Source organism: Onychostruthus taczanowskii, unplaced genomic scaffold, assembly GCF_017590055.1.
Source record: "Onychostruthus taczanowskii isolate IOZ18803 unplaced genomic scaffold, ASM1759005v1 scaffold14, whole genome shotgun sequence".
Taxonomy (NCBI): domain Eukaryota; kingdom Metazoa; phylum Chordata; class Aves; order Passeriformes; family Passeridae; genus Onychostruthus; species Onychostruthus taczanowskii.
In genome coordinates this window covers 2,339,362-2,364,851 of record NW_024498573.1, presented here as the reverse complement: position 1 = coordinate 2,364,851, position 25,490 = coordinate 2,339,362, and the positions used below count along the sequence as shown (strand labels likewise).

The window sequence follows — 25,490 nt, the reverse complement described above, 5'->3', positions numbered from 1 at the left end:
GGTGGTGTCCAGGAACATCTGGAAATGGCACTCCAGGCTCTGCTCTGGTTGAGAAGGTGGGAATCACTCCCAGGTTGGACTCAATGGCTTTGAAGAACTTCTGCAACCTCAATGAATGTTTATGTTTCTTATTTTTGTTTCTGAATAATGTTCCTTTTTTTTTCTTTTTACATGATTCTTCAATGATTATCCAGACTTAAAAAAATTCTTTTACTTTTCTCCCCCACCACAAAGACTCTAAGTTTATTAGTATTATTATTTCATAGCAGTGAGCAAAGACACTCTTAAAATGTCTTCATATATTTCCACCCACTGCAGTCTCATTCCTGGACTCACAAAAGCAACCAAGTCCCTCTTGTTGATGAAGGATTGTTGGTGAAGGATTCCTATTAAAATGCCAGCATCGAAGGCATTATGCTCTTTTTTGTCTTGGAGAGAAAACAATACCTGCTTAAAACCCCCAGATCCTCAGTCTGATGGAGCATTGCCACTTAAAAGAACTAAAGATATTCAGACTGTTTCACTTCTACTAAGCCTCTTCCCTTCAGGAGAGGGAAACTGTTACTTCACTGTCTCTGTTCCTGTTCCTCCACTGACCATCCCTTCCCCCTAGAGTGGTATTTTTCCAATCCTACTTGCCCAGCAGACAGACTTCAAGACCTGGAAGTGACAGCTCTGAAGAGAAGCTCTGGTCTGCAATGACACACACACCACCCCAGGCAGCAGAGCCCCAGAAGAGCACAGAACTCAGGGACCCCCCAAGCCAACGCCAGCTCCCAGCTCTGGGGGTGCCCCAGCTGCGTCAGCAAACAGCAGATCCCAGAAACTGATGGAATCCCAGAGTCACAGAATGGTTTGGGCTGGGAGATTAAAAATCATCTGGTTCCACTCCCCTGTCATGGCAGGGACACCTTCCACTGTCCCAGGCTGCTCCCAGCCCTGTCCAGCCTGGCCTGGGACACTGCCAGGGATGCAGGGACAGCCACAGCTGCTCTGGGCACTGTGCCAGGGCCTCCCCCCCTCACAGGAAAGGATTTCTTCCCAGTATCCCATCTAACCTCACTCTCTGTCAGTGTGAAGCCATTCTTCCTTGTCCTGTCACTTGTAAATTGTCTCTCCATCTGTCCTGCAGGTTCCCTTCAGGCCACAGCTGTGTCACCCCAAAGCTCCTCCTGCCCAGGTGAACAACCCCAGCTCTCCCAGCAGAGCTGCTCCATCCCTCTGCTCCCTGGTGCCTCCTCTGGGCTCTCTCCAGCAGCTCCAGCTCCTTGCAGGGCTGGGCCAGCTCTGCAGGTGGGGTCTCACCTGAGGGGCACAGGGCACAATGCCAGCCCCAGGGCACGGGGGGCTCCCGGGGCCAAGGCAGGTCCAGCTCTTGGCCAGCAGCACCCCCAGACCCTTCTCCCAGGGCTGCTCCATCTGTCCCAGCCTGTGTTTGTAGCCCAGCCTGCACTGATATTGACCCTCACGCAAGAGGCAGAAGCAAAAGCAAGTGATTGCTTTTTATACTAACAAACATTCTGCGGCCACATATTTTGTAACAAGTATGCTCATATTAATATATTCCTACTAGAAGCACTTTTTTCTATGTTCTGCAACAAAGACTGAGATTTTATTCTTATTTTAGTGCCAAGAGTGGGATGTGCAGCACGTTAAACTTATTAGAACTATATTAACGGACTTAAATTAATTTTTAAAAATGGTTAAATTTAAAATAGTCATAGTATAAACCTTATTAAAATAACACTGCAGAGTTAGGAGAGTTGTTTGCATATGAGAATTAGTAGTAAAACTAACATTTAATTTTTTTTTAAGCTGTAGTTTTCCCCTGAATCAGAGTGAGGTGAAAGCAAAGGCAAAAAACAAAAGCAAAATTAAACAACAATTCAACTTCCAATCTCCAGCAATATTCTACATCCTGACAGGATGGCTGTTCTTATATTTTTTTTCTGACAGAGTCTTTCAGACTAAGAGAAAAATTAATTCTGTAGTTTCCAGGAAAAAACAAAAAGCAACACAAGTCTTATGATGAAGGGAACGGTACAGTCTGGTCTACTCTTCGTACTGTGAAATTACAATTGTTATACTCTCATACAGAAATTTAGAAATGGGGCATCTGTACCGAACACTTCAAAGCCAGCACCAAATTCGAAAAACGCATCAGTCAAAATTGTCCAAAAAGTAAAAAAAAACCCTGTGACTTAAGAGTTTAAAACCAGAAGGATTTAAAAAAAAAACAATCAGGAAGATTTTTATAGCAAGATCTAAATCTTAAATTTACAATTTTAACAAAACTCTTGGTTTAACTTTCATGCCAATGCTGACTCTCAACCACTTCTTATGCAGTGCCAAATCTCCTGATCAAGGTTTGATGTTAAAATATTCAGCTGAACTTCCCAAATCACAGAGCAGAGACACACAGGCCATGGGAATGTAAACCCGTGGGTTCCCTTACTTATCCCATCAGTCTATTAGAGGGAAAAGCTTCTGTTTCTCTCCAATTAATTCCTGCTAATGCTGACTTCAATCTCTGTCCTTCACAGGCTGTTTGCCTCTCTCATTATTTAAAAACCACCTGGGGAGGTTGTTCAGGGGGTCTGGTGCTTCTGCTGCAGGAACACTCTCATCAATTCAGAATAATTCCTTCTGGGCTCAGGTGAACTATTGCCTATGGACATGTCTGAGGTCTCTGAGCTACTGTTATTTATGCATTTAGAAAGGAATCTCGCTGAGATTATTTTAGCAGGAAAGGTTTCTTGCAGAATGATCACACCCAGAGCAGCTGTGGCTGTCCCTGGATCCCAAAAGCCAGGCTGGACAGGGCTTGGAGCAGCCTGGGATAGTGGAAAGTGTCCCTGCCCACGGCAGGGGGCTGAAATGAAAAAATCCATAAGGTCCCTTCCAATATAAACCATTCGGCGATTCTATTATTTATTTTCCATAGAAATTCTAATTTCTCACTTAAGGAGCCAACAACAGAAATCGACCACATTTCTAAAGCACCTGCCTCTCTCTAAGTTTTACTATGAAAACACATTTAATGATAATCATAATTAACCTTCCCCACAAGGATGCTCAGAAGCGACCTTAGAGGCCTTTTAAACACAATCTTTAAAACATTTAGAAGTGTTTAAAGCCAACAGGAGTATCTGATTCTGTTCTGCCTGTTATGTGGAGCATGATTTCAAACAAGTTACCCCCAGAGTGGCAGCGACAGAAAGATCACGATCGCTTTAAGTGAGAATCGCACATTTGGGCTGGCAGCGCCTGTTGCAGGGGAAGGCTCAATAAACACCGTGGGTTTTACACCGAGTGAGACAGGGAATAATCCCGGACAGGGAATTAGCCCGGACACCGGATCCCCTGCAGCAGCCGCTGCCCTCAGAAATGCCGTGGGCTGCCAGGGAGCAGGGAGGGCACGGGTGGGGAATGACAGCCGTGCGGGGACACAGGTAAATAATAAAGATTGCCTTTGAGTCCTCGGTGGCACAAGGGGCTTTAATCGAGGTGTTCCCAGCTAGGAACAGGCGTGAGCTTAGAGCAGACACGGAGAGGTGTCCGACAGCCGTGTGGGGACACGCTGAGACCCGCGGGCTGCTCCTGAGGCGGCCCGGGCAACTCTCGGATGTTTTATAACCCAAATGTGCGGGACACGGCAACGCGCCCCGTCCTGCCCTGAGCGCGGGGAACGGGACCCCCCGTGCGCGGGCACCGCCCCGGGCCGCTCCCGACGCTTAGGTGGGACAGCCCCCCTGAGGCAAAGCGCAGCGGAGGGACGGGCACCGCGGGCGGACCCCGCGGCCTCGGCCCCGCGCGGTGCCCGCGTCCCCCCGCTGTCCCCCGGCCCGGCCCTGACCCACTAACACACCTCCGGCCAACATGGCCGCCCCGCCGCCCAGCGCAGCCTACCCCGGCCGCCGCCGCCCCGCCCTCCGCGCCCGCTCATTGGCTGGCTGCCCCGCCGCGCGCGCTCCCATTGGCCGCCGAGCCCGCCGCTCACCCGCCCAGCGGCCCTTTCAAGCTAGGGTGAGGCGACATGTAAACAAACCCCCTCCCGCCGCCCCGGCCGCGGCCCCGCGACCAGCCGCGTCCCGCGGGGGGCGGGCCCCGCACGGCGACCCCCGTCAGGGCTGCGGGCAGCCGGAGCGCACCCGCCCTGCCCGCGGGAAGCCCCTTCGCGGGGCCGCGGCTCGCAGCCGTCCCGCCGCTCTGTCGTTACATATGGAGCGTGCCGGAGCGGGGACGGTCCCGTCCTGCCCTGCCCCGCACTCGCGGAGCGGTGACCCCTCTCCGCCAGCTCCGCAGCCTTCGGAGCGGAGCCGCCCGTCGGGCACCAACACACCCCGCACAGAGACCCCGCACGGCCGCGGGTCAGCCCCGGGCATTCAAACAGGTCGCAAACGGAGGAGGCGACTACGAGCCCGAAAGGAGGAGCAGGAGCTGCCGAAGCCTCCTCTCGGCTCCCGGGCAGCCGCTCCGCCCGCACACCCAGAGCGGCCGCGCTCCCCGGGCAGGACGGCGCTTTCCTCTCCCCGGCGCTCGCTGCGAGACTCGCTTTCCTTGTAAAGGCACGGGCCGCTCCTGCCGGGCGGAGGCTGGAGGGGGCAAAGCCGACAACTCTCCGCTCAGCCCGCGCTCCGTCCCTGCAGCCCCTTCTCACCGCCCCCAGCCCAGCCGCGGGCCGCAGAGCCCCGCTCCGGCACCGGACACCCCCCGCGGCCCCGGCAGCCACACCCCCCCGGCGGGCGAGCGCAGCGGAGGGGCCGCTGGCACCATCCCCGTCCCGCCGCCCTCGGCAGCCGGGCACACACCTCGGTCCCGCTCTCCCTCCGTGCCTCTCTCCCTGCAGCCCCCTGCCCGCCGCCGCCTCCTCCCACCGGACCACCCGGGCCCCCCGGCCCCCAGCGCCCTCGGTGCCGCGCAGCCCCCCGGAGCCCCGCGGTCCCCCCGAGCCCCTGACTCACGGTGCTCAGCGGGGGCCGCAGCCCCGCGCGGCCCGGCCCGGCCCCTCCATGCGGCCCCGGGTTTGTTTGTTTATGTCCCTTCCTGACGGGTTCCCGGAAATCGCGTGACTCGACCCTCACGTGGCCCGAGGGGGCGGGCGCGCGGGGGGGGAAGGGGGCTGCGCCGTCCAATAGCAGAGGGCTGTCTCCGTCACGTGACGGCGGCGCGGCGCGCGGGGGGTATTTAAGGCGGGGAGGCGGGTGCCCGCGGGCAGAGCGCGGCGGGGCGGAGGCGCGGCCGCGGCTCCCGGGGCCGGGCTGGGTTCGCGTTCCACGGTCCGGTCCTGCTCTCTGCGGCTCCAGTCACGCACTTATCCCCTGCATCCGTCCGTCTACCTACCTGCAGCTCTGTAATTTTTCCTACTGTCTTCAGCTACGCGCACAACCACCTTTCACAGTGACAGGTGGCTGGCCTGGACTGCTTCAGACACAACTGGAGAAATTATTACTAATAAACATGATAAAAAATAGAGCCACCCGTTCTCATGTTGCTATTTGTAAAGAATGTATTCTATTCTTTAAAGAAGTTTTTGCATTTCACCCCAATTATTCTATTTTTGCCCCAGAGAGTCCATGACATTTAATTCTGGGAACAAGGGAGCAGCCACCCACCTCTGGTAACTCAGCCCTTCACAGGAATAAAATGCTTCCATGATTTCCACTAGAGGAAAAGTAAACTTCTATAGAGTCTCCAGGACAATTTCTTGTGAGGGGCAGGCAGAGATGCAGGTATTTGCATTTCCTAAACAATGTGAACAAAAGCAGTTACAAGCATTTGAAATGACCCTGACCTGAATTCTCACTCTACACATTGCCAGTTTGACTTCAAAGTCTTCACAACTTGACTGTGGAGACAGCTTCCTTCACCTTCCTCATTTTTTACCCAAATATATTTCAACACAGGCACAGGTTTTCCATTTCAACCACAAACTTCTTTCTTTTATAGTTGAACACTCTGCTTTCTCTGCTGCCAGACAAGAGAGGGATGTGTGATCAATGCTCTGGTACCTGCACTGTTTGTTCAACACCAGTGTCTGAATTCCCTCTGTTCTCATTTCCTGCAGTCATGCAAAAAAAAAAACCCAAAATTATCCCAAGCAGTGTCAACTCCTGGCACACAAGGAGCAGACCATTCCCCAGCCACCATGCAACATCCAGCAGAACACACACAAAACATTATTCTTTCAGCTTCTTCAGTCTTGCTACCACCTGGCATCTCCTTCAGAGGAAACATTAACCACTCTGGAAAAGGGGAATGTCTTTCTGGGAAGCATCTAGGTGAAAATTGCTCTATGGCTTCTTTGTCCTGGCTTGGAATAATTCTTTCAATTCAGCACCAGTGAGACACCCCATGGGAACTCTGTTATTTCTCTCTTCTAGAGCAAGTGATAGCTTAGAACCTAAAATAGAAAGCTTGTTAAAGACAGTGGTAACACAATAAACAGCACTCTTTGTCACTGAGTGTTTTCTCTTGGGGTATTTCACTTCAGGCTAAATATGACAAGCAGAACATATTTCAAAATCTCAAATCTGTCAATGATATCTTGGAGTATTTCTCTCCCTCTCTTCATACAATGTCAACATATTTTATTCTCCACACACTTCACAAATCAAACAACAACTTTTAAGTTTTTATATGATCACTTGGTTTCAGTTTTCCTAGGAATTATTTGCTACAGACTGTGTACCATGACAGTGTACAACATCTTGCATGATAAAATACAGCTCTTAGAAGGTAACATGACAAAAAAATTCACTATTCCAGTCCCAACAGCTGCTATGCTTATTTGTAACAATGGGCACGTTCTTCCTTCTTTTGCAATTCACACTGTCCAGTTTTGGATCTGCAAGTTACATGTCAGGATCTTGGAATTTCCTGTGTAGTAATGAGTGCTGTCCCACTGAACAAGTTAATGGTGCTATCCAAGAGGGAAAAGCAAATAAAATATTAACCATTCCCTTATGCCCTTGTGCTTGACAATAAAGGGAATAATTGTAATTTATCTGGATGTGAGGCAAGGAGGCACTCAGGGAGCAGCACTGATACCCTCTGAAGCTGCTCCTCAGCAAACAAATGCCCAGATCCATCCCAGCTGACACTGAGCAGCCTCAGGAACCTCTTGCCTACCATGTGCTTTCCCAGGTCTGCAATTCCACGTGCAAGGGTCAGGTCAGTACAAAACTGGAATATCTGCTGTTCAATTCAAACCATTTGTTCCTACAATATCCTCCAGGGATTAAATCAGCCTCCTGTCACAATCACAGTGAAGGCTTCATCCAAATTAACCACGTTACCTTTGCTACTCTGAGTCCCCCTCAGAAAATGGGAAGTTTCTGGAAAAGAGGCTCTCAAGACAAGCATTCACTTATTCCTGCACCTTTCAGCAGTTTTAAATTGAAAATTTAATCCTATTATAGATCTACCCCAGAAGTCTCAATGCAGGCAACAATTCCCCATCTATTCCTACTATTTAACTTCATTACAATTTATCCACATCATCTAAATATCCTCAGCTCAACTCCAAGTATCCAATTAAACCCACAGAAAAGAACAGTTAAACATGGCACGAGAAGGTTTTGTATCAAGCAGAGGATTAGTTTTATTTCCAGGCATGAGAAATTTAAGGCCAGATTTCTCAAGAATACCAGAGAAAAAAAAAAAATTGCCATCAGCACATGGTACCACTGTTTCTTCTCTCCTCACACAGTTTATTGCACACATTTTTGTCCAGTGCAAACAGAACAGGGGTGAACAGCACAATGACAGACAAGCTAAGAGCTGCAAATATAAAGAGTTATTACAGACAAAATGAACAGGAAACGTGATTCCACGACCCGTAAAAATAGAAATTTTCATCACATCTGGAGTTAACAGTCAAAAATTGACAGTACCAAAGAGGAGTATAAATTTCATCAGGCACTCTGTTAAAATGGAATAGTAGGAAAGAAACACAGGACTTTGAAGAAGCCACTTGAAGAATGTTAGAAAGGTTAAGGCATTGCTGCAGGCTTCATATCCAACCAGCTACAGAAAGGGCACCTTTGGGTCAGTGGAGGTTTCCATCTCTTCTTCACCTGCAAAGCAAGAGGCACCTTCATTATTCCTTGCATGGAGACAGTTTGCTAATTGAAGGCCTGGCTGTTGGGCACAGCTATTTCCATTCCACAAACACACTGAGCAATGGTCAAGAACTGGAGATAATTCATCTGTGGGGATGTTTTCTTGGCAGTTTCATTTCTGAAGTTACTGCAATAGTTATAGTTACATTATAAGCTGGTAGAACAACTATTTCCCTCAAATGTTTTCATTGCTGTAACAGCACCCAGCGAGCTGGATGCCAGCCCTTCTCCACTTGCACAAAGACAGCTCCTGCTCTGAGAGCACAGCCTGTGAATTCACCAAGCTGAGGAGAAAAGGCACTGCTGGATCACAGCTTGGAAGAGTGCACAGCCTGGATTCAGTGTGGCTACAGAGCTCTGTGTGCTCTTGCACGCTGCCATTGCCCTGGTGATGTATCAACTGAATTGCTATAAAATCATCCCTTGGATGGGAGGGAGACTGCCTGAAAACAGAGCAAACTCGTGGAATTTGGCACAGATCAATCAAGCCAGCATATGCAGAGTTCCTCAGCAGAACACAAGGAGCTCACTGGAGCATTTTCAGGCTGCTCAGTTAAAGTAAAATGTGTTTGCTTTAATCATCTTTATTTTTAAGGATCTTTCCACTTTGGGAGTTAGCACTTCATTTTCTTTGCATTTTCCATACTAATCCACCCAAAACTCAACTGAAAGGAACAGGAGGCAGAAACAACTATAGTACATGTCCCCCTGAAAGCTGGAAAAGCACAGCTCAAAATCCAGAAATAACTGGTTGCTACACTGATGGGAATCCATGCAGTGTCAGAGAGACATCCCAGCTCTTATCAGGTGGAATCTCACTCACAGCTCCTGTCCAGGCACAAACTCCACAGGAGCAAGGACAGGACATGGAGCACCTCAGCCCTGCAACAGCACTCAAACAACACTGCAGGGCTGTGACCTGGGACAGCACATTTCAAGCAACAAAGAACAGATATTTGAGGATTATTATATGCTTTTACTTTTATAAGCCTTTCCTTTTCAGAGACAACAACCTTAATTTTATTCCAAAATCAAGGCAATAAAATCAGATGAAAGGTTAAAACAAGCTCCTTCATGTAACAAAACAGCATGTGCTGAAATGGGCTGAAATGCTCCATTAATGAGTTTAAAAACGACAGCTCCTCAGAAACTCTGCAGTCAGCTTCAAACACACAAGGTCTCTCTCTTCCTTGGTACAAATTTAACTCCAGTTCTCTGGAAAATCCTCCACTGGAATGGAGGGGAAAGGCCTGGTTCTGTTAGCAGGAGTCCAGAGCTTGTGTCTCACCTCCTGCCTCTCCTTGCTGCTTTCAACACACAGACCATGAAACCCAATTTTTATGTCCAGATAACTCCAATTTCAGATCCCAGGCAACTGAATCATCCTATGGGATTCAGGGATCTTTGTGCCCATTACCAAAACACACTGTTCTCTGTTTTAGCTAACTAATTATATGTTAGCACCCAAGCAGTGAAAATGCTCCTAGGAAATTCTGCTTGACTGACTTAGCTAATTACAGGCCTGGAGTTGAAGCAGGGCCAAGTCTACCTTTAGCTTCTGCCTGGTGCTTAAAAGGAGCTGCAGACACACACGGGCCCAGCCTGAAAACATCCCAGTTCCCAGGAAGCCTTCTCTGAAACTGGGGAGCAAATGTCCAGGATGCTTCACAGAAAGATTTAACAGAGCTGTAACATCAGCTGTCACTGCCTGCTGCACTGAGCTGAGACTGTGTTGTACAAGGACAAACAAAAAATGTGTTTAATTATTCAGTTACCAGCTTAAAAAGTATAATCATGGCTGCTTGTTTCCACATTTCCTTCATTTGAACATTCAATTCCAAATGCTGCCCTCCTGAACAAGCCCACCAGCATCAAGGTACTTTTAGTACAACACTTTATTTTTGCTGGCCCTGTCAAAAAGCCCAGGAACTGCAAGAACCACATTCCAGCAGCAGTGCCCTGATAGCAACCACCAGGCTCAGCTGGGATTAAAGCTGCACACAGGCTGTCATTAAAAACAAAATAAACCACCAAGCTGTGAGCTCAGGAGATAAAGAACATTCTAATGGCAGCTCCCATTCCAACTTCCCAGATGAATGAGGGCAATGCTGTGTTGCCTTGGAAATCAGGACAGGTCTTAGATGAAATGGTAGCAGGCTTGAGGAGAGGTTTAACAATTGGTAAAGATTAGGAAATCCACTTATGTTACTCAGTCCAATTATATCTTTTTTTGGAAGTAGTGTTTTGTTCTCCTTACAAACCCCTGAACACAGCACTACACGAGAGGATAGAAAGAAAAATGACTGTCAATAATTCAGTTCAAGCTTTTCACATATCCAACCCAGACTAACATCCAAAATGTTTTGTTGCAGCCTACACAAAGACAGATTTCTCCTACAAAAGAGCTACAGTGGTTTGAGCACACTGCTCACATTACTATTCAATGTCTCCTGAAGCTTTAACACACCAAATCTATCAATAAATCTGACCATACTCACCTGCCAATGAACTGCAGCACAGCACAGGCATCCTCAAGGCCAGTGATATCTGAGGTACCAGATTGTTTCATTGCTTAACTGAGGCCCAAAGAGAGGGTTGAGCTGAGCCAGAATTGCAATCAGCCAACTGCAAGACAACCCCCCAACCCAACAGAGACAAATCAGCCAAATGACAGCTTGTGACAGTGGAAAGGTTGTCCAAACACGAGGCCTATCAGAGAAGAAAAGGCTTTTTGAGGAAGGTCTAGGTTCAAATAAAAATTCTACTCAAGCTCAAACACAAGGACCAGCCACCAGCAATGAAGTTATGGCACCAAATCATTCTGCAGCCAAAACAGATTGCCCTGGTCAACTGAAAGCAACACCAAACCACCTGACAGCACTGCCCTCACACCTCTCTTTTGGCAGGAAAATGTTTTGAGACACAAGAAACTCAGTATTTGGGGGCTCAGATGAAAACATAAAAGAGACAAGAAGGGCTGTTTTCAGTGCCTTTGAAGCATCCTTTAAACAACAACCTCTGAGAAATATCCTCTCTCTCATTTGCTTCTCAGTGCACGACAACCTGCCCTTGCAGACACGGTATATTGTCCAGAGACTTAACAAAAGTGAATTTAAACCTGGCACAGAGGTCAAGAAACAGGGACCCCAAGCAAAAGGGTACAAAAGAACACAAAAAAAGGTCAAAAAAGAACCCCACAAGAACAACCCCAATGCGACACAAACCCCAGATTATCAGCACAGCAGCCTTGTCATGGAGCAGAGCACAAACTAACACTGCAGAAGCCATGGCCAGAACTGAGAACAAGAGGAATGTAGTTTGTGGAAAATATCCAGGAAAGCTAAACAGAAATAAATATTCCACTCTTAAAAGATGTATTTGCTTTGTAAACGTTACAAGAATCAGAAAAAGCAATGGATGCTTCCACGGATTTAAATCTATGTTAAATACTAACTATATAAACACATTTAGTGAACACACTGGCTCATCTGTCTGCTATTTCTAGAATGCTTTGTAAGGAGGAGAAAAAGCAGAGCAGCTTTGTAACGGGAGCTGCCACAAATGTATCAGAGTGCTTAGGCAGTCATGGAAAATTCCACACAAACCTTGATGCTCTGACCAGCAAACCAAGTGCAGGTCGGCTGCCTGCAAGAGCCACGGCAAAGATGTGGGTCAGGCTTAAAGAAAACACATCAATCCTCTTCAAATTTACCAACATTTCTTTGCAATGCCCCTTTCAGTTTGGCACGGGGTAGAACTCCAGCTAAAACAAGGAGCTGAGCCTGCAGCAGTTCATCAGTCACACAAGCCCTGGGACACGTAGCAGGCTCTACGAAGGAATTAAAACATCAGCAAGACACCACTGAGAGCAGCCAAAAACCTTGAGGCTGACACGTTTCTACTTTGCTGTCCAAAGCACTGACAACAATGTATTTTGAGACCGTGATGTTAAATCTACTTAAGGGAAAAGCAAATCGGCTCTTAAAATTATCAGGGAATTTCTTTTGTGAGGGTTAACTTTTCAGATCCAACAGACAGATCCGAAGAGCACTGTGCCATCTGCCTCCAGCATCCTGAATAACACAAGTGGGAGGAGGGTAGAACACTAAAAGCCTGTTAAAGCACATTATTCCTTTTGTCGTCGCAGAGCAGGAAGGAACTCCTTGCACGAATCTCTCACCTCTCACCGCTTCCCGAGCTCAGGCCCGGCACGGCTGTGAATTAAACAAGCGGGGAGCACATGGAGAAGCTCAGCGTGTGGAACCAGGCTTCGGGAAAAGCAGCGTGGAGGTTTCAAAAGGCATTTGTTGGGGCCGTGCGGGATACCCGAGCTCGGAGCAGGGTGGCATTAGGGCAGCAGCACACTCCTCCTCCCCCTGCTCCTCGAGGGCTGAGGAATTTAAAGCACTTGTTAGGCTGCAACTGCCTCGCGTTCAAGGTAAGTCACGAAAAAGCTTTTCCCATGTTGTGTTTAAGGGATGCTGCTTTATACAACAATCCAGCGTGACAACACACAACAAAATGCAGCATTCAGTAAAACAAACCTCTGTGGCCAAGATGCAATGTTCCAGAGCTGCTAAAAGCAGGTATGGCATTCGAGCCACCCACAGGTCTTTAAATTCTACCAGATCCCACTTAGAACAGTAACTGTTAATTATCAGCTCAGACAAGGAAATTAAAGTCCCTTCTGTTGTAGCAGAAAGATTTTTTAAAAGGTCTTCCCACCACAACTGCCATCTGTCTGTGCTCGAGTTACAAATTAAGGTCCTGCTATCTCTGTTTAAATGTCAATTTGGGCATCCATATTTTAATCCTGTTAGAATCAGTAACAAATAATATGATTTTCCAAGCACCCTGTCCTCTGTTAGGACGTGCTGACACTGTTCAGGAACTGCTTTGTGCACAGCAAAGTAGATTTAGCCTCTGACAGTATCTCACAATATGGTGTAACCTCCAATTTCTGCAGCAGTAACGCCCTGGACTTTGCCTTAGACTTTATGAGGTTCCTGAGTGGTTTATTCTTCAAAAGGCTGCTGGGTACAGGATCTGTACACAAATTAGATGCAAATATCTTCCACAGAAGAACCAAATGAATCCCATGTAATCAATATGGTTATTCAAAATGATCGCTGTTAAATCTAAATACAGAAGAAACAGCTTTAAGTTCAAATGTGATTGACTTCGAATTAATTTCAGTGAAATTCAATTTGTCAATCAAGTGGTGTTTAATGAAGACAGGAAATTGTTTTTTCCCTATTTTCAACTGGAAAAATAACTCAAAAGAGTATAAAAGCAGGTCTAGCAGAGACTAAAGAGCTGCAGAGAGGAGCACAGGACAGCACAGCCACCTGCTAAGGACACACAAATACCTGGGACAGCAGAAATTATTTTAGTCCTAACATATCTAATGAAGAACCCCCAGAAACAATTCTTTGGGCTTCCTTCAAGGCTGGTATAAAAAAATTAATCTCTTTCTTTAACCACCTAAAATTAAGGTCTTAAATGTTTTCAGTACCTCCTCCCCAAAAGGAAAAGAATGCAAGAACAATAAAGTTCCATATGTTTGAATAAAACAGAGGGAAAAAGGCTGGACAGGATCTTTTGAGGTCCTTTCCAAACAGGGCTGTTCTACAATTTTATACAGAATAAATGAGCAAATAAAAAATGAAAGACTTTGTGATGAGGCAAGTTCTGTCTTGGAACATGATGAGAAAAATCTGCTTTTTGTTGCATTCTGGCAAGCAGACACTACAAATGCAATTTATGTGGTTGGGTACAACTACAGAGGGTTGAAAATATCCTAAGATTTTGCTGCCTTTTTTTTTTTTTCCCCCCAAAGTATAATTGAAGAAAGCCAAAGGAAATTTGTTAGAGACCAAGTTAGAAATTTACCAGAGAACCTCTGGACATGCAAAAGAGCAGTTTATAAAACATGTTAATAACAGTAGGCTTTATAAAGGGTCTGTTTAGATAAAATAATCAAATAAACCTACAAGTCACTGTAAATTGGAAGAGTTCACGGAATTTAGCCAAAAGTTAAGAAATTCTACAAAAAACACATTTCACATCACAATCCAGAGGATGCTGCAGATGCCACATGGCCTCTGCTTCAAGGAAAACTCTCCTTCAAACAATACAGACACCAAACTTCATGGATTTTAGAAGAGTGGGGCATTATTTCTGTAGAAAAAACCCAAGTGAGAACTTTAAATAAAACCAAAACAAAGCTAAACCCTTCTCCTAATTAAAAACCACCCAACTTACTGTAACATAAACACAGCAACCCAGTAAAAATCACCAAAAAATTGTCCTTTCTTAGTCAAACATTTGGGACCTGTTGTGAGACTGGGCTGTTACAAACTTCATGTGCAGGGCAAGGAGACCTCCATAGCTCTGAGATTCCCAAATCTCAACCCCAAATTCAAGCTGCTTGCACAAATTCTCAAATTTCTATGTCCACTCAGCAAAACTTAGAATTAAAAACTTCTGTGGATACAAAACAGAGCCAAGTTTGCTGGACTTTTACAGTTAAGCAAGAGTGAATCCTTAGGAGTTCACACATCAAATACTTTGAATAGAAATAAGTTTTCTAGAGCATAAACTGATACTAACCCTGGATATCACATTATTAACCCAAACCAAACCTGTGTAAGTTGTGCCACAGTCTAACCCAACTGGCCTCTCCTGGAACATGTCAACACTGAGATGCATTTCTCTAAATGTTCCTTTTAAATTCTTTTGAATAGCAGAAATAATGCCTAAATAGTTCAAGAAAGTACAAATAGTACTCAGGTTCGAATGGAATCTCAAATAATAATTTTTATAACAATTTAACCCTTAAGATCAAACCAGAATTTATCACTTTACTCTCCATAATAAATTCTTTCAAAGTTATTTCTGCACAGCAGTTTTTTAAAAGATCAGTCTTCACACTTTAAAAAGAGGGAGAGAAAAACACAAGCAGGCTTTGTCTTGCACTCTCCAGCTACAGCTGGCTTAAATCCTGATAAAAAACCATTATATGAAGAACTCTCAACAAATCACTTTGTAATTGCTACTAAATCTCCTACAGAAAGGAGGCAGCCTCAAAATACACTGTGCATTTAAACAGAAATTGTCTTAATATATCAAAGTCTCACTAAAAACCCACCATGCAGCAGCTTTTCCACCCACCACTCTACCAGATTTTGAGAATACATTAAAGGAATCTAAAAGCAAAACTGTTCAGTGGGTTTGAGTTAGTATTACCTCAGAATTAAATATAAAGTGGAAAGGAAAAAAGGCAAAAAAAAAGCCCTGAGAATCTGGAAAATCTTAGAATTATCATTATAATTGTGAGCAAATGAGGCAGGGAACTGGAGAGGAGGAACAGCAAGTCCATGCAGAGGACAGCTCACAGCCATGTGTCAGAAACAACAGGAGGAATTCAGGTTCCTTTTAATTCAGCATTTTCCAAATTTCTTCAGCACACTGAAGGTCTTCAGAACTCAGAATTCCACGAGCTGTCACAGAACACGTGACACATTCAAAAAGCTTCTGACTGCTCTGAGGCTGTAAAAAAGGAACCTGTGGGCCTTGCTGAAGAGGCAGGACATTGTTTGTACTTACAACAGGTAGCAGCAAACAGCACAGGTCACCAGCATGGTGTTGATAACTCTGCCAAGAGGAAGGAGAAATGTGATCACCACAAGATCCACAGAGGAAAAGCCCACAGCAAACAAGGACAAGTTCCACTTTGATCATATGAAAGATGACTCAACATGAATGTTCTGGCTTCTTCCAGCTGAGTGAACTGCAGAGCTCAGATCTGCAGGACTGACACAGCTCTGCCAAGCAGTTTACAGCTGGATTTAACAAAATCCCTGTGAACAGCAGCAAAATCTGATGCAGTGTCCCTCACATTAGTGAACCACTGAGGCTGGATGCACACAATAAATGCTCTCTCCATTTGTAGAACTCTACTTCAAGAAAGTTTTAGTGTCAAATTGTCACTTTTAATTTTACATGATGAATGAGGGGTTTAAAAACTGAACACAAAATAAAACCTCAAAGCTGTAGTGTAAAATTTTCCTTTCTTGGGGAAGCACAGCTGTGTCAGAACCCACTGGAAAGCTGAAAAGAAGGAAGAACCAAGCTCTTGGAATTGAAAAGGGTAAAACTTCAGCTACACACACACAGATGGGTCTGAAATGGGAGAGGAAATGGGATTTTTTAACAGTAATCTCTGCAGCTCATGGAACTCAGTGGTGAAGTGTTGGGCTTTTTTCTTTTCAAGGCATTTCCCTCTATGTATTTCCTCCCCCAACTGAGTAACAAAACCTCATGGCAGGTCAGTAACTGCTGTTGGTGAGGCACAGAATTCCCACACTTCCATGCCTGGGAGCCATTTTTCCAAGGTATTTCTGAGGACAGGTAACTTTCCAGGCATGAAACACACATCAGGTTTGACAGTGAGGCAGGAAATATCAGAGCTAGAGGAATATTGAGGGCTTAGATAAAGAACTGAGAGAAAAGACAGTTGGTACCTGTGGAGTAGAGGGAGTGTCAGAGAGAGGAAGAGAGATTAAGAAGCCATTATCTCCTAGAGAAAAAGAGAAAGACAAAAACTTGTCTGCTTTTTAATCTGAGCAGCCACAACCACTGCAGGCAAAACCCGAGCTTAGAAGCCCTGCTGCTGTCCCCAGCTACAAGGGCACAGCACACATTTCACCCAGAAATCCACCTCTGCAGCCTGCCCAGCCTCACCCAGCGTGAAACCAGAGGACGGTGGAGTCAGTCAGGAAAGGTCAAGTAAGGAAAGGAAGAGAAAGCTGTTGCTCAAATACCGCCTGACAATGAACCACCTTGACACAGGACGTTCTGCCAAGACCTTAAACCTCATCTCGTTCCACCCCCTGCCATGGGCAGGGACACCTTCCAACATCCCAGGTGCTCCCAGCCCTGTGCAGCCTGGCCTTGGGCACTGCCAGGGATCCAGGGGCAGCCCCAGCTGTGCCAGGGCCTCAGGGGAAACCCAAACCCGCGAGGGGCCCCGTGGGCACCGCTCGGCCCTGGCAGCCCCAGGGGCCGCTGCTCCGCTGCCCCTCGGCCGGGCCGGGCCCGTCCGCGCTGCGCCCGCGGGGCTGCGGCGGCCCCGGGCCCGGGCAGCCTCGGGGCGCCTCCGCCGGGGCCTCCCCGCACAGCCGCGGGGGACGGAAGGGAAGGTGCCCGGTGCCCGCCGCCCCCCGGTCACTCACCCGCGGTTCGGCCCCTTGGGTACGAGCCAGGGCAGGACGCCGCCGACCACCCCCCAGAACACGCTCATGACGATGATGGGCACCGCCAGGCCGCCGTACGCCATGGCCGCGCTCTGAGGGGAGCGGGGGCGGGGCCTCCCGCCACGCCCTGCCCGGCGCTCACCAATCAGCGCTCGCTACGTCACCGGGGCCGGCGGGAGCGCGCGCGGTGCGGGAGCCGTGGGGCCGCGGGAGCGCGCGGTGCACGTGCGGTGGAATCGGGGCTGGGATGGGGACTGTGATGGGATCGGGATTGTCGTGGGATCCATGATGGGATCGGGATTGTCACGGGATGGGGACTGTGATGGGATCGGGACTGTGATGGGATCAGGGCTGTGATGGGATCGGGGCTGGGATGGGACTGGGACTGTGATGGGATCAGGATTGTCACGGGATCGGGATTGTTACGGGATCCACAATGGGATCGGGACTGTGATGGGATCGGGATTGTCATGGGATCCACGATGGGATCGGGACTGTGATGGGATCGGGATTGTCGTGGGATCGGGGCTGCGATGGGATCGGGATTGTCACGGGATCGGGGCTGGGATGGGATCGGGATTGTTATGGGATCCACGATGGGATCGGGGCTGCGATGGGATCGGGAGTGTCACGGGATCGGGGCTGGGATGGGATTGGGATTGCCGTGGGATCCACAATGGGATCGGGGCTGCCGTGGGACCCCCGGCCCATCCCAAACAAGCTGCCGGGTAAGGGGACACGAAGCTCCTGCCGGGTAAGGGCTGGCTCTGAGCTCCTCAGGGAACTGGGACACGATTCCACAGAGCAGCTCTGCACCTGGAAAGGGCCCGGTAATGAACAAACCTCACGGAATTCCTCAAACACCCACTCAAGGTGAAGAAATTTCGTACTGAGCAGCACAAGCTGGAGGGACAAACCCCCCGAGCCTTCATGAGAGAAACCCACCCACAGCCCACCGAACACAGCTTCATGCCAGGCCCATGAATGGCTCCTAGAACAATTCTCCTCGACTGCCAGCATCCTCTTTTTTAAATTCCAGTTGTTCAGACAGAGGAATTTCTGTCTCTCTGGAGCAGCAATTAGAGGGCATTTCACTGAGCCAGTCAATTCACAGCTGCAGGGCTGTTTTCAACAAGCAGCTCTCAATTATGGAGGTACAAAGTGCCAGGAAAGATCTCCTCTCACAGAAAATTCATCCAAAATAGCACCACCAGCAGCGCTGGGACTGCTGCACCCCATCCCTTCCCAAACCAGTCAGCTCTGCCTCCTCAGCACTGCTCATACACCCCTCTCTCCTCATTAATACAAGACCCAAATTAATTACATATACAGTGCACAGAATGAACATGTTAATATTAAGAAAACCATGGACACATCTAATGAAGAGACAGAAACACAATCACTGTTAAGATGGATGTTTCACTGCACTGCTCTTTCAGGTTGGTTGAAGCATTTCCTAACAGGGAAAAAACTCTTTTTCTTACCAGTAAAAACAGGTATAAAGAGCTTTTTAATTTAGTGCATTTTCTACAAAGTCAAAACGAAAGTAGGAATATTTAAACGCAGAACACATGAAGATTTTTGAAAGAAGACACACAAGAGGTTGAATTTTAGCAGTTTTTTTAATGGTGTCAATCAGGAAACCAGCTATTCCTGCATCTTCTCGATTGTCTCCTCCTTGTACTTGCCCTTCTCCTTGCCAACCTGGCGGGACTTGGCTTTGCGCTCCAGGATCTTCTTGCGGTCCTTGTCCAGCTTTAGCCTGGTGATCACCACCTGCAGAGGGCACAGACACTTCAGGCTACGTAGCCACATTTTATGGAAATCCTTTGCTAGGGTTTTTCTCCTCTTCTAGCTGAGAAGCCTCAGGAAAGAAATGTAAACAATTAACTGTCTGGCTTGCATTCCACAGCCAGCAATCTGTGATTGGGGCATGGTTGTTTTTAATTAATGGCCAGTCACAATCAGCTGGTTGGACTCTCTGAGAGTGTCAAGTCTTTGTTATCATTCCATTCCTGTTCTTTCTAGCCTTCTGATGAATCCTTTTCTCTCTATTCTTTTAGTACAGTTTAAATATAGCATTTTCATATAATATATATATATTTATATCATAATATAATTAATCAGCCTTCTGAAACATGGAGTCAAGATTCACATCTCTTCACTTGCCCCCATAAGGCTCCCTGTCCACAGGGAAGGGCAGCAGCCAATCCCAAACCCACCTGGGCCACAGCACACAGCTGATCCCAGCAGCACAAAGGAGGAATCAAAGCTGCTTGGACGCTCCAAGGGCAGCCACAGCTTCTCCAGGCACCCTGTGCCTCACCACCCTCCCAGGGAAGAATTTATCCAACAATTCCTGCTCCTGCCTCCTCAAACTGGCAAAGAAATTGGTACTGGAATTGAAATTGGTGTTACTGAAAGCACTACTGGAGAACAAACCTCACGGAATTCCTCAAACACCCCCCGAGCCTTCATGAGAGAAACCCACCCACAGCCCACCGAACACAGCTTCATGCCAGGCCCATGAATGGCTCCTAAAACAATTCTCCTCGACTGCCAGCATCCTCTTTTTTAAATTCCAGTTGTTCAGACAGAGGAATTTCCGTCTCTCTGGAGCAGCAATTAGAGGGCATTTCACTGAGCCAGTCAATTCACAGCTGCAGGGCTGTTTTCAACAAGCAGCTCTCAATTATGGAGGTACAAAGTGCCAGGAAAGATCTCCTCTCACAGAAAATTCATCCAAAATAGCACCACCAGCAGCGCTGGGACTGCTGCACCCCATCCCTTCCCAAACCAGTCAGCTCTGCCTCCTCAGCACTGCTCATACACCCCTCTCTCCTCATTAATACAAGACCCAAATTAATTACATATACAGTGCACAGAATGAACATGTTAATATTAAGAAAACCATGGACACATCTAATGAAGAGACAGAAACACAATCACTGTTAAGATGGATGTTTCACTGCACTGCTCTTTCAGGTTGGTTGAAGCATTTCCTAACAGGGAAAAAACTCTTTTTCTTACCAGTAAAAACAGGTATAAAGAGCTTTTTAATTTAGTGCATTTTCTACAAAGTCAAAACGAAAGTAGGAATATTTAAACGCAGAACACATGAAGATTTTTGAAAGAAGACACACAAGAGGTTGAATTTTAGCAGTTTTTTTAATGGTGTCAATCAGGAAACCAGCTATTCCTGCATCTTCTCGATTGTCTCCTCCTTGTACTTGCCCTTCTCCTTGCCAACCTGGCGGGACTTGGCTTTGCGCTCCAGGATCTTCTTGCGGTCCTTGTCCAGCTTTAGCCTGGTGATCACCACCTGCAGAGGGCACAGACACTTCAGGCTACGTAGCCACATTTTATGGAAATCCTTTGCTAGGGTTTTTCTCCTCTTCTAGCTGAGAAGCCTCAGGAAAGAAATGTAAACAATTAACTGTCTGGCTTGCATTCCACAGCCAGCAATCTGTGATTGGGGCATGGTTGTTTTTAATTAATGGCCAGTCACAATCAGCTGGCTGGACTCTCTGAGAGTGTCAAGTATTTGTTATCATTCCATTCCTGTTCTTTCTAGCCTTCTGATGAATCCTTTTCTCTCTATTCTTTTAGTACAGTTTAAATATAGCATTTTCATATAATATATATATATTTATATCATAATATAATAAACCAGCCTTCTGAAACATGGAGTCAAGATTCACATCTCTTCACTTGCCCCCATAAGGCTCCCTGTCCACAGGGAAGGGCAGCAGCCAATCCCAAACCCACCTGGGCCACAGCACACAGCTGATCCCAGCAGCACAAAGGAGGAATCAAAGCTGCTTGGACGCTCCAAGGGCAGCCACAGCTTCTCCAGGCACCCTGTGCCTCACCACCCTCCCAGGGAAGAATTTATCCAACAATTCCTGCTCCTGCCTCCTCAAACTGGCAAAGAAATTGGTACTGGAATTGAAATTGGTGTTACTGAAAGCACTACTGGAAAATAGAACTATCAAATCACAGAAATGCCATACAGGCACACTTCCTCCTTAATTCCCTGTGCATTAGGTCTGAATTGTAATTCCCACCTCTCTGCCCCAGAGATGTACAAACTGTTCACACTGCAAGTCTGTAACAAAACATTCCTCTGCTCCCTGCATTAATAACCAGAATCTTTATGCAAAGCTTTACTGAGGTCTAGTTCCCAATTAATAAAAATTTTCCCAGTGAAGAAGCAGCAGAAAATTCAGTTTTTCTCACTGCTATTCAGCACAGATACATGCACTGGCTCCACCACAATGTCACCTTGTCAGATGTTGTTGCTGCACACAAGTCATGATGTTTTGGAATAATTCTGCCCTCCCTCTGCTGAACACACCAACCATTTACACCACAAAACCTGTTACAACTGGATTTTTTCCACCAACACTTCCATCTTTGTGCCCACGTGGCAAGGCTGAGGCAGACTGAATTTATCTGCTTCAAACCAGATTTTGGCAAGTTCTTGTGTTTAGTTTGCAATGTTTCCTGTTATGATCTAAACAGGCTTTGCCTGGTTTTCACCAGCTCTAAACACCTCAGGCTAAGCCCAGGTTCAGAAGCATTCAGTTCACAACTGCCTGCAAGAACAATCACAACTCTGAGCATGTGTTTAAGCCTCTCCAGCACCTCCTCAACCAGTGCAAGTGCCACACTGCAAAGACAAAGGATTGTTCTAAATGATCAATTCTGTACTTTGAAAACATCAGCCTCTTCAAAGATGTATTTGAGCAAGATAAAGTTTCTAGCAAGTTTCTACTTCTAGAAACAATGTGGTTTCAACTCACATCTCTGCTCATGACACACTAACATTTCCTTGAGGCAACATCTCCATTTGTTATTCACAGAACCCCACAGTGGGTTGGGTTGGAAGGGACCTCAAAGCTCATCCAGTGCCACCCCTGCCATGGCAGGGACACCTTCCACTGTCCCAGGCTGCTCCAAGCCGCAATGTTCAGCCTGGCCTTGGGCACTGCCAGGGATCCAGGGGCAGCCACAGTTGCTCTGGGCACTGTGCCAGGGCCTGCCCGCCCTCCCAGGGAACAATTCCTAATTCCCAATATCCCATCTGACCCTGCCCTCTGGCTGTGTGAAACCATTCCCTTTATTCTGTCCCTCCAGGTCCTTCTAAAATTCTCTCTCCATCTTGTTGGCTTCTTCAGGCACTGTGAGGCCACAGCTGTGTCACCCCAAAGCTCCTCCTGCCCAGGTGAACAACCCCAGCTCTCCCAGCAGAGCTGCTCCATCCCTCTGCTCCCTGGTGCCTCCTCTGGGCTCTCTCCAGCAGCTCCAGCTCCTTGCAGGGCTGGGGCAGCTCTGCAGGTGGGGTCTCACCTGAGGGGGCACAGGGCACAACGCCAGCCCCTTCCTGCTGCCCACTGGGGACCAGCCCAGGGCACGGGGGGCTCCCGGGGCCAAGGCAGGTCCAGCTCTTGGCCAGCAGCACCCCCAGACCCTTCTCCCAGGGCTGCTCCATCTGCTGACTCAGGGGCATTCCCAGCACTTGGCAACAGGTCCCACCCAACCCAGAGCAGCCATGTGGCCCCAGCTGTGCTGGCAGGTGCCAGGCAGCCCCGGTGCCCCCGTACCTTGCTGGGGTGGATGCCCACGTGCACGGTGGTGCCGTTGGCCTTCTCCCGCTGCACGCGCTCGATGTAGATCACGTATTTCTTCCTGTACACCTGCACCACCTTGCCGATCTGCTGGCCCTTGTAGTGTCCCCTCACCACCTGCACACAGCACACACACACACACACTGAGCTCCAGAACCAGCCCTGGGGCAGCCAGCCCAGCTCACAACCCAGCACAGCTGAGCTGCACAGGATCCAAACAAACACATGAGTGACCCGACAATGTCAGCATTACTAACACAGAACATAAAACAGATCAGGATTGTGCTTCCCCCCATTTTCTCTGCAGCAAACCCTAATGAGGGAGCTCTGTAGCTCTGCAGCCAGGTGTTGCCCTGTTCTTCTAAGCCTTCTGATGTTTACGTTCTTGTAATGAACTTTCTCACGCATTTTTATGTAAATAATTATTTTACATTCTTCTGTGGAGGAAGAGAAATCTGATGGGCTGTTGTCTTGTCCAGTGTCATTGGAGAGGTGGCACTTTCATCCTCCAATCCACTGTCACTTTTGAAAATCTTTAAATGTTGGAGTCAGAAAATAAACTTCCCTTCCTTTTACCCTGGAGGTTCCAGCATGCCTGTTGTTTTATTTCGTGTCCTATAGCGACAGCCAGGTATCAATTTTTAACAGTTTTTGCCCTCATTTTTCACCTATCATTGTTTTATACAAAAAAAGCCACTTAGCTTGGACTCATTTCTAATCCAATCTTTCAAATATCACAGGCAGCAAACAGTCTATAAGAAAACCCAATTCTTTGCTTTGTGCTTTATTGTTGAAAGTTTTCAGTTCAGCACAGTGATCAGTGCATGCAGCTGAAGTGCAGCACACCTGTGCCATCCTTATCACTGAAGTGAATTTAAATGAAGTGAATTTAAGAAACACTTGACAGCCCAACTCATGACGTGATTAACTTAGATTATTTCTGCCATGCTTAAGACACAGCTCCAGCATTAATATCAGTTTGTCTCGTCCTTGCCATTTGCACAAGCTGCACATGAAAACAGAATCCCAGACTCAGCTGGCTTGAAAAAGACTTCCAAGATCATCAAATCCAAATTATGCCACATCCCCACCTTGTCCCCAGCCCAGAGCACCCAGTGCCACCTCCAGCCCTTCCTGGGACACTCCAGGGATGGGCTCTCCAAAGCTCCCTGGGCAGTTCCAGTGCCTGAGCACCCTTTCCATGGGGAAATTCCTGCTGGAAAGTCCCGGGAGGAGGCGCGGGTGTGGCAGGGCAGTACCTGGACCTCGTCGTCCTTGCGGATGGGCATGGAGCGCACGTTGTACTTCTGCCGCAGCTCCTTGGACAGGGGCGAGGACATGATTTTCCTGCGGATGTGGGAGGGGGCATTGAAGTGCCTCTTGCGGTTCTTGCTGCGGTCCGAGGTCACAAAGGGGTTGAACTTCATTTTGGCTGCAAAAAAACCCCCAAAAAAACACAGCAGTTGGAGAGGTGCTACAGCACACACACACTCCATCACCCACGCCCAGTGTGCTGCGGCATAAAAAATAATTTTAACTGTTTTAAATCCCAGCACTGGTCAACAAACCCTGGTATCCCTGACTCCAAATAAGCTGAAGCCTCTGCCCTGCTGGCAGTGACCCTGTGACTGACACAGGCGCACATCACACTATTCTTCCAGCCCGAGGCTCCCAGTGCCCAGGACACCTGCATGCTGCCCTGCTCTCATTTATATCCGTCTATAAAAATGTGTATTTTGGGCTTGCAGAGGGCACTCGCACTGCTCCAGCACCGCCAGGAACGCTCCTCGCCACAGCGTACAGGTGACACATCTGCAAATCCAAGATAATTCTGGCCTTTCCTAAACTTTAACAGCTGCGCTAGAGAACTGCCAGTCAGGACACCACTGATCCTGACAGCAAAGGGTAAATTAAATGAACGATAAATTAAATTAAATTAAAGGCCGGTTTTGCTCAACTCCCCAGCTTCTGAGCGCACAGCCAGCACGTCCCGGGGCTGGGCTGCGCTAACTCAGTAACGCACCAGGGCAGCGCAGCCTCAAGGAGGCCGAGCTCCCCCCGAGCCCCAGCTCTCCCCGTCCCGCAGCCCCGGGCGGGCTCTCGGCCACCCGAGCCCCTTCCCGCACCCCGCTGCTGTCCCGCGGAGGCCCCGCCGGCCGGAGATGGCCGCGGATGGCCCCGATGGCCGCGGATGGCGGCTCCCGGTGCCTCACCCGCTGCCGCCGCCGCGCCGCCCGCCCGGAAGAGGAGCCAGAGGCGCTTCCGCCTCCGCTTCCGGCCCGGCCCCGAGCCGCGACCCCTGGCGGCCGGAGGGCAGCGCTGCGGCGGGGACAGAGCGGGGACAAACCCGGGATAGAGCGGGGATGGAGCGGGGATAGAGCCGGGATAGAGCGGGGATGGAGCCGGGATAAACCCGGGATAGAGCGGGGATGGAGCCGGGATAAACCCGGGATAGAGCGGGGATGGAGCCGGGATAAACC

General features: G+C 48.1%; 3 protein-coding genes across 3 annotated transcripts in view; all 3 read right to left on the bottom strand.

Annotated features, from left to right (window-relative positions):
- Positions 1-6,690, bottom strand: part of CREBRF (CREB3 regulatory factor) — a 28,166-nt gene extending 21,476 nt beyond the window's left edge. The window contains exon 1 of the mRNA XM_041398051.1: positions 4,965-6,690. The gene's annotated coding sequence lies outside the window, so the exon portion shown is untranslated. The remainder of the gene's footprint in view (positions 1-4,964) is intronic.
- Positions 6,691-7,578: 888 nt separating this feature from the next.
- Positions 7,579-17,516, bottom strand: ATP6V0E1 (ATPase H+ transporting V0 subunit e1). The gene is made up of 4 exons (XM_041398054.1): positions 17,360-17,516; positions 15,732-15,779; positions 10,622-10,748; positions 7,579-8,078 (listed from the first exon to the last, which is right to left on the bottom strand). Exons 1-3 carry the CDS (start codon positions 17,461-17,463, stop codon positions 10,655-10,657), a joined length of 246 nt encoding a protein of 81 aa, XP_041253988.1. The 5' UTR covers positions 17,464-17,516; the 3' UTR covers positions 7,579-8,078; positions 10,622-10,654.
- Positions 17,517-20,529: 3,013 nt separating this feature from the next.
- RPL26L1 (ribosomal protein L26 like 1) lies at positions 20,530-25,284 on the bottom strand. Its single transcript, XM_041398053.1, has 4 exons — positions 25,224-25,284; positions 24,270-24,442; positions 22,987-23,127; positions 20,530-20,702 (listed from the first exon to the last, which is right to left on the bottom strand). Exons 2-4 carry the CDS (start codon positions 24,435-24,437, stop codon positions 20,574-20,576), a joined length of 438 nt encoding a protein of 145 aa, XP_041253987.1. The 5' UTR covers positions 24,438-24,442; positions 25,224-25,284; the 3' UTR covers positions 20,530-20,573.
- Between the last annotated feature and the right edge of the window lie 206 nt (positions 25,285-25,490).